General features: G+C 56.5%; 1 protein-coding gene across 2 annotated transcripts in view; it reads left to right on the forward strand.

Annotated features, from left to right (window-relative positions):
* Nucleotides 1-14,983, forward strand: part of CD82 (CD82 molecule) — a 30,538-nt gene extending 15,555 nt beyond the window's left edge. For both annotated transcript variants that reach the window (XM_015569510.1, XM_015569509.1), the window contains 6 exons: nt 308-432; nt 554-628; nt 9,838-9,939; nt 12,975-13,196; nt 13,467-13,550; nt 14,111-14,983. In XM_015569510.1, coding sequence (XP_015424996.1) covers nt 308-432; nt 554-628; nt 9,838-9,939; nt 12,975-13,196; nt 13,467-13,550; nt 14,111-14,188 — 686 coding nt within the window. In that variant the 3' untranslated portion in view covers nt 14,189-14,983. The remainder of the gene's footprint in view (nt 1-307; nt 433-553; nt 629-9,837; nt 9,940-12,974; nt 13,197-13,466; nt 13,551-14,110) is intronic.
* The last annotated feature ends 1,390 nt before the right edge of the window (nt 14,984-16,373 follow it).

Raw genomic sequence — 16,373 nt, forward strand, 5'->3', positions numbered from 1 at the left:
AGCAAACCTGAGTCCCTGCCTTCCTGGAGCTCTCATTCTGTGGGGCTGCAGTCAGGAACAAGTGAGATTAGCAAAAGGTCGTCTTCTCACTCCTGGTCAGCGCTGAGGAGATCAAGTGAAGCAGGATGGGAGTTAGGGTAGATTGGGGGAGGCACATCCAGGCAGCTTCCAAAGGGGGCGAAGAGCAGGTTCCTTGCTGGGGGACTGACCCAGCACCCCGACTCCAAGGAAGGTCCTGCCCCTGATTCTGTACTTCATGAGGGTGAGACAGCCGGGCCTGATGGAACACCTCCTTTCCATCCCCCAGAGGCCTCCTCCACCTCGCTCAACGTGGGCGCCTACGTCTTCATCGGCGTGGGGGCCGTCACCATGCTCATGGGCTTCCTGGGCTGCATCGGCGCCGTGAACGAGGTCCGCTGCCTGCTGGGGCTGGTGAGTAGCGCCCCCTCTGCCTGCCCTGCCCTGAGCTCTGCGGGGCCCAGGGTGGGTGGGGAGCACCTGAGGGGGGACCTGGTGAGGGCTTCCAGCTCACCTGCCTGCTCTGTGTCCCCAGTACTTCGTCTTCCTCCTCCTGATCCTCATCGCCCAGGTGGCTGCTGGCGTCCTCTTCTATTTCAATATGGACAAGGTATGCACCCTTCCCTCCCGTGCCCAGCTGGCATTGGACCGCCGCGTGGGGGATCCACCCAGGGCGGGTGTGGGGAGACTAGAAGCCTCAGCTGTCCCAGACGAGCCCCGTGGTTACAGACAGCCTCACCGTGGTCACACTGTGGACCCTTGGCCTGGAAGACGGGGTCTGTGGGCAGAGTCACTCTTGGACCCGGACCCCCCTCCACCCCTCCCTGTTCCAAGCCTGTAGCCACTGTGTGCAAGCTGCTTACCTCTCTCTGCCCGGTTCACCCTCTGCAAACTGGGGACAATAATGAAATCTAACTCTGGGTGGTTGGGAGGGTTCCGTGAGATTATGTTAGCGCTTGGCATGGTAAGGACTTAGTAAACGTTTTCGTTAATGCGAAGGCTCCTTAGCAACCGTTAAATCCATGCCCCTCACGCACAGGTGAGGCCCAGGGAGGAGGCTGTCAATAAAGACCCCAGGCCTGCGCCAGAGGGAAGGGGCGCAGCTTTGCAGACGAGAACGTTAGACTTACTGTGCTTCAGATCTAAGGACACTGGTGCACGTAGCCAGCAGTCAAGCGTGGAAGCTCAGGGACCGTGGTCCTGGCTGTCTCTTCAGCATCCTCACTGTGATGGCTTTTCCACAGCGTGCCTCTCACCTTGTGGTCCCACGGTGGCTGCCACAGCCCCGTCTTGTGCTGCTGTGGCCAGATCAAGGGGAAGAAGAGCAAGGCCCCTAAAAACGTGCCCCAGATTGCATTACAAAGGCACCCCTGGCGTTCAGGGTGGCTGAGAACGTATCTGGCTTTCTGACTCTAAAGACAGGGACACAAGGAGCCGGGAATGGCTGCTGTGTGAGCCAGTCAATTGTGATGATCACAGTTACTTAAGGAAGACCTACTATGTGCACATGGTAACTTCTAGAAGCTTTACACACATAGTCTCTCCTCACAGCAGCTCTGTACAGTAAGTGTTAGGTTGTCAGACAGGAAAGCAGATGCTCAGAGAGATTAATAGCGGTAGCAACGTCAGCAATAGTAACAGTAGCCTCCGCCATCCCTACATTGGGGCAGCACAAACCATATGCTGGGGCAGTGTTGGCCACTTTACATTCATTCTTTTACTGATCCCCACCACGCTCCCCCAAGTGTGAGAACCCTGTCCTGCAGGTGAGGGCGTGAGGGCAGCCAGCAGGTCAATGGCCAGAGCAGGGAGCGCTCAGGCTCCCACACTCCAGGAGGAGTTCACCGTGGCCCGGCTGGGCCGGGGCCTGCCTTCCTCCAGTGCTACAGGTCTGGTCCTCTGAGCAGGTGCAGAGCCGGCAGCCATGTGGGCTCCTGCATTTTACCATTTGAAGGTCAAGTTACCTCCAATCCCTCTTAGAAGGAAGCTGAGAAAACATGACACCGTCAATAGCTAACACTTAGAAAACACCTGGAACTGAATGTTGTGTATTTACTGCATTTAATATTCGATCCTCACAGAAATCCTATGAGGTCATGGATATGAAAACCCTCATGTGCACATATGGAAGCTGAGGCACAGAGAGGTTCAGCCACTTGGCCAAAGGTCACACAGCTAGTAAATGGCAGAGCTGAGATCCAAACCCCAGCAACCTGGCTTCTGGGTTCACGCGGGTGAAATATCTCACTGTGGTGGTTCCTACCTAAACCTGCTTTACTTATTGACAATCCACACCCAGCCTGTTTGCCAGGAGGACTGGCCCTGACTGCCCACAGAAAACCAAATCGGAGCGATCAGAATGCACACGGAGAGAGAGGAAGACCACTGTGCCTGAAGCCAGGGGATGAGATGCCCATGTAACGGAGGGCTAACTTGGACACTGAGCTTCCTGGCGGTCAAGGGAAAAGGGAAAACAGTTTCAGCAGATGACAGGAAGCTTGCTTGGCCACCGCACAGGAGGCAAATGCTTAGGGCAGGGAATGTCCTTTTCCAGAGACAGGGTTTGGGGATCAGTCCCTGGGGCTTTTCTGGGACCCAGTCAGTTGCACGTTATCATCAGGGTAGATCAGAACTGGGCTCCAATGAGGTGGCTCCTGTGACTCAGAAGCTAGTCAGCTCTGTTGGGTGCCGGGCAGTCCACCTTCTCACCCCTGTGTGTTTCCCCATCTCACAGTAATAAAGGTGGTGCCCATCTATGGGCACCAACCACACGCCAGGAGCTGACTTCATATCTCGATACACGTTTCAGTTTTGCAAGCATTTTCCACTTCAGGAAACCGAGGCCCAGAAAAGCAAAGTGACCTTTGGTCACGGTCACCCACAGGTTGGAGGTGTCAGAGTGGAGATTTCCCTCCGCTTCCTCTGACTCAGGCCCAGGCCGCCCCTGACACCACGCCGCCTGCCCACAGGATGGTACGGTCTCTGCTTGGCTCACCCCCAGGAGCTACACCGCGGAGGCGTCCCAGCTCCAGAGCAGGGCTTGGGGGGAGGATCGCCTCTCCTGACTCCAGGCTAGACTCTGTCCCCGTCTTTGCCTCCTTCACCACCCCACGCCCCCAGGCTCGACATCCCCCTTCCCCGGGTCCCAGCCCCCTCCCCTTGGCCCACCTCCTCTCTGGAAGGCAAGGGAAATTTTCTGGCTTTTCTGGGGAAGTTCTGGCGCCACCCTATCGCCCAAGTTGGAATGAATGATTTATTTTTTCTTTCCCCGCACATTGTAAATCCCAGCTAAAGACTAAACATGCCCTTGATGGTGTTTATTCCTGCAGATGAGGCCCAGCTGGAAGGTGGGGGGGGGGGGAAGGGGGGCGCTGGGAGCCTGAAGGGAAGGCCTGTTCCAAGGCGGGGGGTGGGGGGGGAGGCCTTCTCCCCCCTCGCCAGGCCCCCTGGGCAGGTGGGAGGGAAGGAACCCCTGGGCTGCCATCTGTGTTTCCTGCCCTTCGCTTCCAGCGGCCACTGTTTCCAGGGCAGAGCCGAGGGCAGCCGGGGCCTTGGACAAGGCATGTGGGCTCTCCAGCCTTGGGTCCCCCGATTATAAATCAGGATAAACCTACCTGCCCCCCCCCCACACACACACCCAGGCGCACCGACTACAACACGTTTATAACATACAGCGTGGTGGCCCAGCCTGGCTCCAGAGGAAACCACCCATGTTGGAACCTCTGCGCTGAGACTCTTAGCACATTACCTAGCCTCTCTGGGCCTCAGGTGCCTTGTGTGTCAAATGGCAATAAGCAATTGTCTGCAATTCTGAAACCCCAAACCACTTTGAAACCGCTCTCCGCCCCCCCCCCGCCCCAAAATACACACACACACACACACACACATGCACACACACATTTGCAGCTCATTTGGTGGCAAAATGGACCTGAACAGAAGTGGGGCTCTTTGTGGCCTTTGTGTCCCCCATTCAGGTGCCCCCGGGAAAAGTGAATGGGAGAGACTTTGGGCTGTGACACAGCCTGATCCCCTTGTGAAACTTGGGGAGGTCTCAGCACTGGAGCACGTGGGCCCCAAGAGCCACCTTATAGGCCGTGGTGAGGGGGAAGGGCGCTGACCCGTGGGAAGGGCTCAGGGTAGTACTGGCCCCGAGCAGATGGTTGCTGGCATCATTGCAAGTGTGATGGCTGTTGTCACCGTTATTAACTTCGTTGGTGCCTAGTCAGGGCTCAACAAATGGCAGCTGTTCCTGTTGTGGGTATCAATATTGATATTAGCAAGGACTGTGGGACCAGGAAGTGTGAGGTTGAGGCTCCCCTGGCTGCTTCCTCACCTGACTGTTGATCCAGCCTCCATTTAGTGGGCAAAGGGCAGGTCTGGGATTCGGGGACCCTGTGCTGGAGGGTGGGCTCTGCCACTGGGTGCTGTGTGTGTTCAGACAGGTTACCTGGTCTCTCTGAGCCTCAGGCGACCTGACAGTCTAGGGTTCTGACGTGTTCCCTGCAGGCAGTGGACGGTGGGAGGAGGTCAGGAGGAAGGAAGTGGGTTGATACCGCTTCCTATGACGTGCCGGGCACTGGGCTGGCTGCACTCACGCAGTGCACACTTCTCACCTGCCCAGCAGCCTGCACAGATGAAATTGCTGAGGCTCCGAGGGGTTATATCAAGGGCTCAGGAGAAGGCCTGGGGGATGAGAGCTTGACAGGGAAGGGGTTCGGGGTGGGGGGTCAGGACACTGTCTGAGCAGACTGCACCGTGGTCCTCAGAGAGTGTGGTCAGGAGAGCTGTGATCCTTCCTTCTCTCTCCCCGAGAGGCCCACATAGGCACCGGGCACGCGTCCTAAGTTACAGGTAGGAAAGCAGGTTCCTCGGGGACCATGCGAGTCTGTGAGAGGCCCCCTCACCGAGATGAAACTCCCTGGGGCAGCACAGGGAGAGGGCGCCCTATCTCTTCGCTTTAGGGAAGGAAGTGTCCAGGTTGTCCCTCTGGGAAGGGATCCCAGGGAAAGTGGGACAAAGACTTGTAGCACCTGCGGGTGCCAGGCTGTGTGGGTGGCTCCGGCGCAGGCCTGCCCTCAGGACCTCCCGAGGTGACCGGGACATGACGTGAACTCGGGGTCTCTGGCTGTTTGGATTGCAGTGGAATTTCAGGGAGAGTCTGGTGGTCATTAAGAGTAAACATGCCATCCCTCCCTATTAGCGCTTGCAAAGGGTGCCCATTTCCTCTCAGGACACCGGGGTGAAGCCTGGAAGCATTCAGGCACATGGCCCGTGGAACTCAGGGAGAAGACAGGAGAATGTAGCCATTACATTGCGTCTGGGGCACTCATTCTAAGGGGATTTGACAGGTTAGAGCAGGGGTGGGGAACCTTTTCTCTGCCAAGGGTCCTTAATATAATTCACTTAATATAAATTTACTAGAGGCTCGGTGCACGAAATTCATGCATGGGTAGGGTCCCTAGGCCTAGCTGGTGATCAGGGCCAATCAGAGCCTTTGGCTGCCAGTCGGAGCCTTCCTTCATTCCGTGCTGCCCCCCTGGTGGTCAGCGCACATCATAGCAAGTGATCGAACTCCTGGTCTCCTGGTTGAACTCCCGAGGGGACACTTTGCATATCAGCCTTTTATATATATAGAGGTCGCTATGAAAAAAGCTCCTAGATTTATTGAATTTTGAGTTCCACCTGCGGTTGCCTTAGCAGGGGAAGGCCAAATGACTTTGTGGGTTTTATATGGCCCATGGGCAGGATGTCCCCCACCTCTGAGTTAGTATAAAGAGTATGGGGAGAGGTCTGGACACCATCTCAAAAGGGTGACCAAAGGAACCTAGAAACTTCCCCTGGAAAGAAGAGGGTAAGGGGAGACGTGGCCTGGTCTCGAATATCTGAAACGTCATTGTCCTGGGAGAGAGCGATTTGATCTGTTCCCTCTTGGGCAGGAAAAGGGAGGACGAGAACTAACACGAATGGTGGAAATCATTTGGGCTCAACTTAAAATGAATTGCTTCTCTCAAGAGGCCCTCAACACTAAAATGTGCTGTTTTGTGAGGTAATGAGTTCCCCATCAAAGGGAGCATTTAAGTAGAACCTGGAAAAGTATGAGAGGAGTTCTTACATGTAGATGATACACTGGACTCAAAGTTCTCTTCTAATTTAGCCTCTCTGTGCAAAGTCACACCACAGGGTGAAATAAAGGCACAGCATTGGTGGGGAAAGGCGGGGGGTGTCCATCTGGGGGTCGGTGGAGACAGTGAGTGGCTTGTTGTGGTTCAGGTCTTGGGGTTCTGGAGCGGCTCACATCAGGTTACAGTCATACCTTTGCTGCCTGCAGCTGTGTGGCCTTGGGAAGTTGCTCTGACCCTGGGGGCCTCCGTCTGCTCTCCTGGAAATGGGAGGATGGTGTTGGGCAGGACCGGAGCTGGCTTCTTAGGCACGTGACCCGAGCAGTCACGCAGGGTCCTGCACTTAGAAGGGTCCTGTGCTCGGCCTGCTGCTCTGCTGCTGCTGCTGCTTCGAAATTCTTAGTCCTTTTTGAGCGAGGGCCCTGCATTTCCGTCTTGCACTGGCTATAAAGATGCGGTTCTTCCTGGGCAGGACTCGATCGCCGGTGGCAGCGACCCACTGAGGGCTGGCTGGCCGCAGGCTCAGCTGGGCCCAGGCATCCCGAGGCTGCCAGCCGGTCTCTCCCTCTCCCTCCTCCGCTTTCTTCTCAGGCGGGCTGTCCCCAGTGGAGCCCAAGGTGGCGGCCCTCCTCCCATCAGATTAGTAGAAAGAGAGAGCCTGCGTGTGTGACCATGGGACATGTACTCATCCCTGAAGCACCTGCTGTTCCAACGGTGTGGAAGGCATTGAAGTGGCAGCCTGGGTGTTTGCCTGCCCATAGCAGCAGGGAGGTGGGGTGGGGGGAGGCCTGCCAGGCACATGGATGGATTGAGGGGTGCTGAGCCTTAAGGAGAGGAGCTGTTATTTCACGAAGAAGGGAGAATGGGTGCAGGGCAGTCAGGAACCACAGAGGCAGCCTGCAGAGGTGAAGGAGGTGGTGAGCATCCTCTCTATCTCCCTGCTCCTCCTTGTCTCAGGAGCAGCCTGGTTGCCAGGGCGACCTCCCTGGGCTCCCAACACAGCCTGAACCGGCCCCTGGAGCCGTGGTCCCTGGGGCTCAGCTGTGGCCTTCAGCCACATTCTGGGCTGGAGGATGGTATGGTGTTTCCATGGAAACCACCCAGTGTCAGTGGAAAGCACGTGGTTTCCATCACCTTCTCATTTTGGGAGGGCCCGAAACAGGGAAGTCCGGGCTGCTGTGGCAACCACACTGGGGTGTAAATGGAGCCTGGGTACGTGGGGGAAGGCCGTGAGAGGATGTGGGGGAAGGCCGGGAGAGGATGTTCCCCAAGCAAATGCCTCTGGGGAACCCCCTTCTTTCCACGCCTCAGTGATCATCTGTTCTCGGGGGCAGAGGTGGGGAGCAGAGATGGCGGGGCAGAAAGATACAAGAGCTGCAGGGGGACCGCCCCAGCTATGTGGCAGGGCCCCACCACTAGGCTTCTCTGGGCCCTTCTTAACGGTGCTATGATCCACTTCAAGGTATAGCCATAAGGTTAAAGTGCCAGTAGAACCTAATGGGTAAAAGCTTGGGTTTTCGAATCAGGCCTGAGTTCAAACCTCAGCTGTTCTACTTGTTGGCTGTGTGACTTTGAGCAAGTTAACGAACCTCTCTGAGTCTCCTTTTCTACATCTCTAGACTGAGGGAACGAGGTCAGTACCCTGAACATAGGTCTGCTCTGGGGATTGAAGTGCGATGCCGCATGAAAAGTGCTTACTTAGCACAGCACTGGTGCAAAGCAAGCATTCGGTCCATGTTAGCCACTGGGCTTGTTGTTACGGACCAGAAAGCTTGGGAAACTGTAGAGAGCTCTGGGGAGTAAACAAGAAGCAACATGCAAATGGTTTTATCAAGGGGAAGAGGGCAGAGCGAGGTCCTCAGGCTGGTTTCCCTGGGTTAGTGACGGAGGCCCAGGAGCCAGGGCCGCAGGTCCATCCGGGGGATGTGGTTTCTCTGAGCACAGCAGGCGCGGCTGCCTGTGGGGCGCTGGCGGAAGTCCCACGCACAGGATTCGGAGCCAGGCTGTGAAAGTCCCTGCCTGGAAGCACCTGTCCCCTCTCCCTGATCCCCTTTCTCAGGAACTGAGAGGCAGGTGCCCCTGCGCCTCTCGGGCCCTTCGCCTGGGGTGACCACAACCAGCCTGTGCATGCTGAGAAGGGCCTTGGGCAGGGCCCACAGGAGAGGCCGGGGGGGCCAGGCCAGGGCTGGCTCCGGGGCCCCATCCCACATGGGGCCGTTCTAGTCCCTGGGGAAAGCCCTGCCTCAGCCACCTGGGCGGGTTTGGGTTTGCTTCCTTTCGCACAGCTGACTCGTTCCTGAAAAGCTGCTGTAGTGAGGGCCTCAGTTCAGGGCCCCAGTGAAAGGTCTTTAGGATGAATTCTTTTGGTCCTGCACCCCTCACCTGCCCTATTTGTAAATCAGTGTCTCTCTGTGCATTTAGTGAAAAGCGGTGTGCTTTTCTCTTCTTCATTGTGGGCCTCTGAATTCCTGAGCATGGCGACCAGCACTGCCAGGATGTGGATTGTGTGGGGCCCAGGGCAGGTGTGAGGGTAGATAGGGTGCGTGCATGAGGACGGTGGGTGCGTGCAGATAGCAGCGGTTATCAAGACTGTGGGTGCGTGCATAAGGACTGTGGGGTGCATGCATGAGGACCTCAGGGTGCGTGCATGAGGACCTCGGGGTGCATGCATGAGCACTGTGGGGTCCATGCATGAGGACCTCAGGGTGCATGCATGAGCACCTCGGGGTGCATGCATGAGCACTGTGGGGTCCATGCATGAGGACCTCAGGGTGCATGCATGAGCACTGTGGGGTACATGCATGAGGACCTCAGGGTGCGTGCACGAGGACTGTGGGGTGCATGCATGAGGACCGTGGGTGCGTGCATGAGGACCTCTGGGTACGTGCAGATAGCAGCGGTTCTGCACATTTTCCTTAATGTGGACACTGCACACCTACTCTGGCCAGGCTCACAGACACAATCCCTGCTCCCACAGAGCTGACGTTCTCAGGGGGCAGAAGTAGAGGGTGATAAATCCTGGAAACAAATGATCATGTCATGACAATGCTATGGAGAAAATACAAGACAAGGCGGGCCTGGGTGGGTGTGGGGAGGGAAGGGATGCTATTCTGTAGGGTGGTCCAGGAAGGCCTGTCTGAGGAGGTGACATTTGGGCAGAGCCCTGAAGGAAGTAAAGAAGGGAGTCATGTTAATGTTTGGGGGAAGGGGATTCCAGGCAGAGTGACAGTGAGTGCAAAGGCCCAGGAGTGAGCCTAGCACAGAATCTGCAAGGAGACCGGTGTAATAGAAGCAGAGGAGGCAAGAACAGAAGGACCGAGGTCTGGGGAGAGCAGGGCACAGATAAGGCAGGGCCTTGTGGGCACTGAGAGGGTGTTGGCATTTGTCCTGAATGCCGCAGGGAGCAACTGGGAGGTTTTCTCAGTGACATGAAAAGATTCACATTTAAAGGGCCCTGCGGCTGCTGAGTGCCAAATAGACTGCGGGCAGGAGTGGTTGGTCCTGGCTGCACTGAGCATGGCGTGGTGACTGCAGGAAGTGCCAGGAAAGTCATTGGAATGGATAATGAAATGTTGTGGCACCACGAGCATGTCCCCAGGCTCGGGGGTGAGGGAGGGGGAGAGGCGGTTTAAGTTGATGTGACCAGAGGTGGGCATGGGTTTCCAGAAGTCAGACCTGACCCTGGCTCTCCTCTCTGCAGGTGAAGCAGGAGATGGGCAGCATCGTGACCAAGCTCATTCGGGACTACAAGGATGGCCAGGAGGACAGCCTGCAGCAGGGCTGGGACTACGTGCAGGCTCAGGTAAGCTGGGTGGGGAGGGCTGGCCAGCGTGAGGCTCCGGGCCTGTGGGTATCAGTGTGTCTGGGTCTGGTGGTCCGTGTGCCTGTAGGCACCTGACAGACCACGTTAGCGAGCTTGTGTGAGTGTGCATCTGATGGGGTGGGGGCTCCTGGCCCCTCAGCCACCATCACAGCTCCTTGCTCAGGGGCCCCGGGTCTTGGAGGCTGTCCCATGGCTCACAGTGCTCCCACCTGTGGCCAGAGAGCAGGGTTCAGCTCTCGGCCCTCTCACCACAAGCCAGGCTGGCCAGTGTTGGGAACCTACCTGGAGGTTAAGAAATGGGGTGCCAAGTCTGCATGGAGCCTACCTCTCGGGAGGAGCCCATGGGAACTTCTGGGGTAAAAGGAATGTTCTAATCATTGATCCAGGCGGTTAGGCCGGCATGCATATAAAACTCACAGATGGCATTTGTGTACTTTAGTGTAGTATGTGTATTCCAGATGAATTAAAGTGGGAGAGGCAGAGACCAATGACTAACAGAATGAAGGACTACGTGACAGACAGACTGGCATGCTGACTGATGGAATAACTGACTAACGGAATAAATGACTGAATGAATGAATGAATGAATGACCATCTGACTGGGCTCCCAGCCTGCCTTGGTGGTGAGCCAATCATCACACACACATTGGCTGTGATCAGGTCCCGGCGGCCGGCTCTCTCGTGGGCCCTTGGCCAGGGCCCCTCCTCTGGGCAGCAGCCTCCTCCCTCCCCTGAGGACGCTGGGCACAGCAATCACACAGGACCTGCTGGCACCGAGTGACAGCAGGAGCGTCTGGACACGGAGGAGGGACTTTGTCCAGGGGACGTGGGCACAGTTTTCTGAGCTGGGAAAAGGGGAGGGTGATGTTTTCTGGCCCGAGTGCCTCACGGGCTTCCTGGTGAGGACCAGGTGAGGACAGGTAGGAGGGCCTGGGTCACCTGGAGGGCTGGGCACACACAGGAGGCTGCTGTCATCACACCATTCGTGTGACCCACAATTCCTGAGACGCTTTGCTAAGATTGGAGGGAGTCACCGTCCCAGGATGAACAAGTGCCACCTTCCCAGGAGCCTGCGGGGAGAAGCGAGTCCCTTGGGAGCTGAGGAGCATCCCACCCAGGGAGGTGGTTGGCTGCTGGGGGTTCCCTGCAGCTGGCTAGGCTCTAGACCAGGGGTCCTCAAACTACGGCCCGCGGGCCACATGCAAATACAAATATTATATTTGTTCCCATTTTGTTTTTTTACTTTAAAATAAGATATGTGCAGTGTGCATAGGAATTTGTTCATAGTTTTTTTTTTTAAACTATAGTCTGGCCCTCCAGCGGTCTGAGGGACAGTAAACTGGCCCCCTGTTTAATCGTAATGATATCTGATATGCAGGATGGTCTTAGGCGGCCCCAGTGAAAGGGTTGTTCTACCGCCAAAGGGGTCGCGACCCACAGGTTGAGAACCGCTGTTCTAGATGATTCTGATGTCTGTCAGACACCGCCTTGAGAAAGTGGTTAAGTCAGGCTCCTGACGACTGGGATACGAACTCTGCCCCTTCCTGGCCAGACCTTCTCTGAGCCTCAGTTTCCTCATCTATAAAATGGGGCTATTGATCCATACTCATTTGGATATTTATAGTATCATTCGTGGGATGAACTTTTAAAGCCTGTGGCACTTAGGCAGCACTTAGCAGTTACGTGGTGGTGTTTTATTCGCCATGCACAACCACTGAGACACAGGGAGGGTGGGTCAGGGCAGGAGGTCGTGGAGGGGAGGGCTCTGCCTTGTGCAGTACAAGGCCAAGGAAAGCCGCCTCCTTTCGTGAGAGGATCTCGAGGTACCAACCTTTCTGCTAGGCAGCAGTTCTCAACCTGTGGGTCGCGACCCCTTTGGCAGTCGCATGTCCCTTTCACAGGGGTCGCCTAAGACCATCGGAAAACACATATATAATTACATATTGTTTTTGTGATTAATCACTATGCTTTAATTATGTTCAATTTGTAACAATGAAATTGGGGGTCACCACAACATGAGGAACTGTATTAAAGGGTCGCGGCATTAGGAAGGTTGAGAACCACTGTGCTAGAGAGAAAGCAGACAGGCAACTGCAACATAAAAAGTACAACCTGAAGCCCCAGAACACCCGAGATGCTTGGCACGCCCCCTGCTGGCCACCGGGCTGCCTGTCAGGGACTCGTCACTGAGAAGGAAGCAGGTGAGGAACTGACCGTGTGCTGGGCACAGTGGCACGCAGCTCACCCAGCTCGCCCAGCTCGCCCGTGCAACTCACTTAATCCTCCCAGGGATCCTAGCATAGTGGTTATTTGCCATCCCATTCTCCAGGCGAGGAGTCGAGCCCAGAGAAAGGCAGCGGCTTGCCCGTGCACAGGGCAGGGCCAGGATTGGAAAGGAGCCCTGCCCCCACTCCGCTGTTCCTTCCCGGGGTATTTCCAGCATGGGTCCAGCCCCTGGCAGTGGGACTGGCCTTTCCTGAGCAATGACTGTGCTCTCCAGACCTGTGCTGGGCACTCCGCCTGCCTCATCCCGTTTAGTCCGAGTAACAGGGAGTTAGAAAACGTATTCCCCCGTTTTGCAGATGAGGAAACTGAGGTCAGTACTTTGACCAAAGTTGAGCAGCTGGTAGGTGGCAGAGCTGGGACTTGAACCCAGGAGCCTGACTCCACACCCCATGCTCTTAGCTGAATGCCATCTGCCCTCCTACTTGTCCCCCACACCCGTGTTCTGCTTTTCAACGTGAACTCCCCTCCTGTTCTGCTGGTCCTGATTTTTTTTTTCTTCCCACTGTTTAGCAGTTTATGGCATGCGTTTCCCGAAAGCCCCTTTAAATTCTTCGTGGCTCACAGAAGCCAAACGCGAAACCTAAACGCGAGTCCTGGAGGTGTGGCTGGGACCAGGGAGGCCTAGAAGTAGCAGATCTGAGCCTCTTTCCAGGCGGCCCCACCTCTGCCAGGAGGGCAGCCTGCCTGATGGGCCTGGGCATGAGCATCCTGTCCCCTCCTCTGCCCAGGGCAAGTGCTGTGGCTGGGTCAGCTTCTACAACTGGACAGAAAATGCTGAGCTCATGAACCGCACCACCGTCACCTACCCCTGCTCCTGCGAGAAGAAGGGGGAGGACGACAGTCCCCTCGTGCAGAAGGGCTTCTGCAAGGTTTCCAACAGCAACGGGACCCAGAGTGGCAACGGGACCCAGAGCGGCAACAGTCCCGAGCAGTGGCCCGTGTATGAGGAGGTACGTAGAGGGCGGTGGGGTCGAGGGGCTGGGCTCGGGGACACCCAGGCTCGCCTGGGCTCCTGCTCCATCCTTTCCCCTTCCTTCACTTAGTTGTTCCTGCCTTTGATCCATTTGTCTGCTTGCCATTGGTACCTTCATTACCTATTCACTAATATATCTATTCCAGATACGCACAGACCCCTCTGGGCTGGGGGTGGCCCCCAATGGTTCTGCATGATGGGGTGAGGCACGTGACGTGGGTGACGTGGCTGTGTTCTTCCCTCGCAGGGCTGCATGGAGAAGGTGCAGTCGTGGCTGCAGGAAAACCTGGGCATCATCCTAGGCGTGTGCGTGGGCGTCGCTGTCATTGAGGTCCGTGTCCCCTCCCTGCAGCCCTCCCCAGGCTCTGTCCCCGTGGATTGTCCCTGCTGTGCTGATGTCCTGGGGGAGGCCCTGCCGCAAGCGTGGCCTGAGCGCTGTCCTGTCCTGGCCCTCTACCGCCTGAATCTCAGGCTGGTCACAAGGCTATAGCTCTCTCTCTCTCTCTCTCTCTCTTCCATCATAGTGGGCTCTCTCTCTTTCTCCCTTCCTCTCTCGCTCTCTCTCTCCCTCTCTCTCTCTCTCTCTCTCTCTCTCGGTCTCTTATTGATTTCAGAGAGGAAGGGAGAGGGAGAGAGAGATAGAAACATCAGTGATAGGGGAGAATCACTGATAGGCTGCCTCTTGCATATCCCCCTAGCCTACCCTGGGGATGGAGCTTGTAACCTGGGCATGTGCCCTGACCGGGAATTGAACCATGATCTGGTTCATAGGTTGATGCTCAACCACTGAGCCATGCCGTCGGGCGAGGATCCTCTTACTCCCTGTGTGTGGACCTGGACAGTGGGGTGCTGCCCTGGGGCCTCCACTGACTCTCGCCCTTCCCTCAACAGCTCCTGGGGATGCTCCTGTCCATCTGCTTGTGCCGGAACGTGCACTCCGAAGACTACAGCAAGGTCCCCAAGTACTGAGGCAGCTGCTGTCCCCACCTTCCTGCCTGTCCCCCAACCTCAGGGCTCCCAGGGTGTCCCTGGCTCCCTCCTCCAGGCCCTCCCCGCACCTCACTGCCAAGGCACCTGTGCGCCCCGTGCTGCTGGAAGTGAAGGGCTGTCTGGGGCCTGGACGCCTCCCTGCCTTTCTGCCTCCAGCTTTGAGCCCGGCTGCGCTGTGGCTCCTCCGCTCGCTGCCCACTAGGGTTCTCTGAGCAACTCAAGGAAAACCCTCCCTGCAGCACCTCTGCGCAGGTGGGCTGGGTTTCTACCTGCCTTGGGGGATGTATATATTGTATGGGGGGAAGTGTATTAAAAATGGGGGGCGGGGTAGATAAGGCACCCTGAGCTGTCAGGGGACTACCCACTGCGTGGGTCAACTGTTTTCCACTATAAGGCTTATACCGTTGGCTTTCATATTTTCATTAAAGGTTGTGGGAAAGGGTAAGCTTTACCTGACGTTAGGAATGGCACCCCTTCCCCAGGCCTGACCCAGCCCCACCCCAGGCAGCTCAGATCTGCCTGGCCCAACTCGTGGGAGCAAGGCTTAGCTGGGCCAGGCTGAAGGGGGCTGGGTCTGGCCCTGGGCTGCTTAGGGCATCAGAGGGGTACGTCCTCGGGGCGTGGCACAGAGCTGGCCCTGCCTTTGCCGGGACCTGAGCTGTTCAGGAGTGGGTGGGTGAGGCTGTGCTTTGTAGGGTGAGGAGGGCTCCGAGCACCGCTCTGTAAAGCTCGCTGCGGATCTGAAGACTGACGATTAAAGAGGATTTGTAAGAATCTGGTCTGACTTGGGGATGCTGCGTCCCGGGTCCGGGAGGGCCAGAGAGGAGAGAGAGGGTATGAGTGGAGTGGCTGCGACTGCAGGGAAGCGTGCTGGCACCCACTACTGTCTCCAGGGCAGGGCCCTTTCTCGGCATCTCTGGCCCCGTCTTTAGCCCCGTGCCTTGGTCCATCGGCCCAGCTGTCCGTGTGGCTGGAATTGGATTTGTATATTGAAACAGGTGTAGGTTGTGCCTCTAGGTTCCTGTTTCTGAGACCAGGTGCCCCCAGAAGGTACAGAAAGTGGGCTGGTGAGGGAGGGGTCAGTGAGGCCGCAGGACAAGCCTGGCCTCTATCTGAGCATCTGGTTTTGACAAAGGAAGGAAGCGTTTTTGTATTAAAGAGATGTGATGGTGTAAGATGTGCAGAATTCGGGAGCTTTAACAATGCAACGTGGACCTTAAAGGAAGCTCTTACTTGTACACGGAGCGTGAGCCCGGCACGCCCCAGGCCTGGCTTCCCCAGCCTGCACCGCGGCTGTACGGCCTGTCACAGGAGTCCCTCTCCGCTGAGATGGGGGTGGAAGTCGGGGGAAAGGTTGACATAGGAGGGCACTTGCCCCACCATCTCCTCCTCTCCAACCTCTTGGGGCCCTGGGAGAGGCGGAGGGTTGGGGTGGAGGGACTTGCCTCCCTACAGTCGGGCAGCAAGGGCAATGGATGGGAAGTATTCCGGAAGAATCCACCAGGTGGTGCTGCAGCCCCAGCCTAGGAGCCCTGAGTTGTCCTGGTTACTGTAGGTTCCTCACCAGGCCTGTGGTCTCTCCTTCCAGTGGGGGCACTGGCGAATGCAGATGCCAGGGCCTGGGAATTCTGATGCAGCTGTTCTGAGCCGGGGACAAGGAATCTGCATTGTTAGCAGCCCTCGGAGGTGGTTACTAAATCACATGACTTTAGATTCTCAGGCCCTGATTAGATGTAGCCACAGATGTACCCCAAAGAGAGATGGAGCTGGGGGCCCAAGCCAAACAGCGTTGTCTTCAGTGAGGAGGTAGGCAGCACACCTTAGTGACAGCCTAACTCTTGATCTGACCCTAATTAATTTCTTGCAAGAAACTTTCTGTGGCTGAAATCAGGGCCAACTCACTTTCAGGCCTGTGGGAGGCACCAGGCACAGCCTTGGGGGCTGAGGGAGCCTTCAGCTCCATGGTGGCTGTTCTCTGCCACAATCAGGGACCCTCCCTGGAGCTCTTACCATGCAAAGAGGGCTAAGGGCTGCAAGTGATACCATCTGGCTTATTTTATTTATCACCTGCCTCATTCCACAAAAGAAGTACATACAATCCTATATAATAAAACCCTAATATACAAATTGACCAAACTGCAGAATGACCCGTCGCTATGATGTG

The sequence above is a fragment of the Myotis davidii genome, unplaced genomic scaffold, assembly GCF_000327345.1.
Source record: "Myotis davidii unplaced genomic scaffold, ASM32734v1 scaffold265, whole genome shotgun sequence".
Lineage (NCBI taxonomy): Eukaryota > Metazoa > Chordata > Mammalia > Chiroptera > Vespertilionidae > Myotis > Myotis davidii.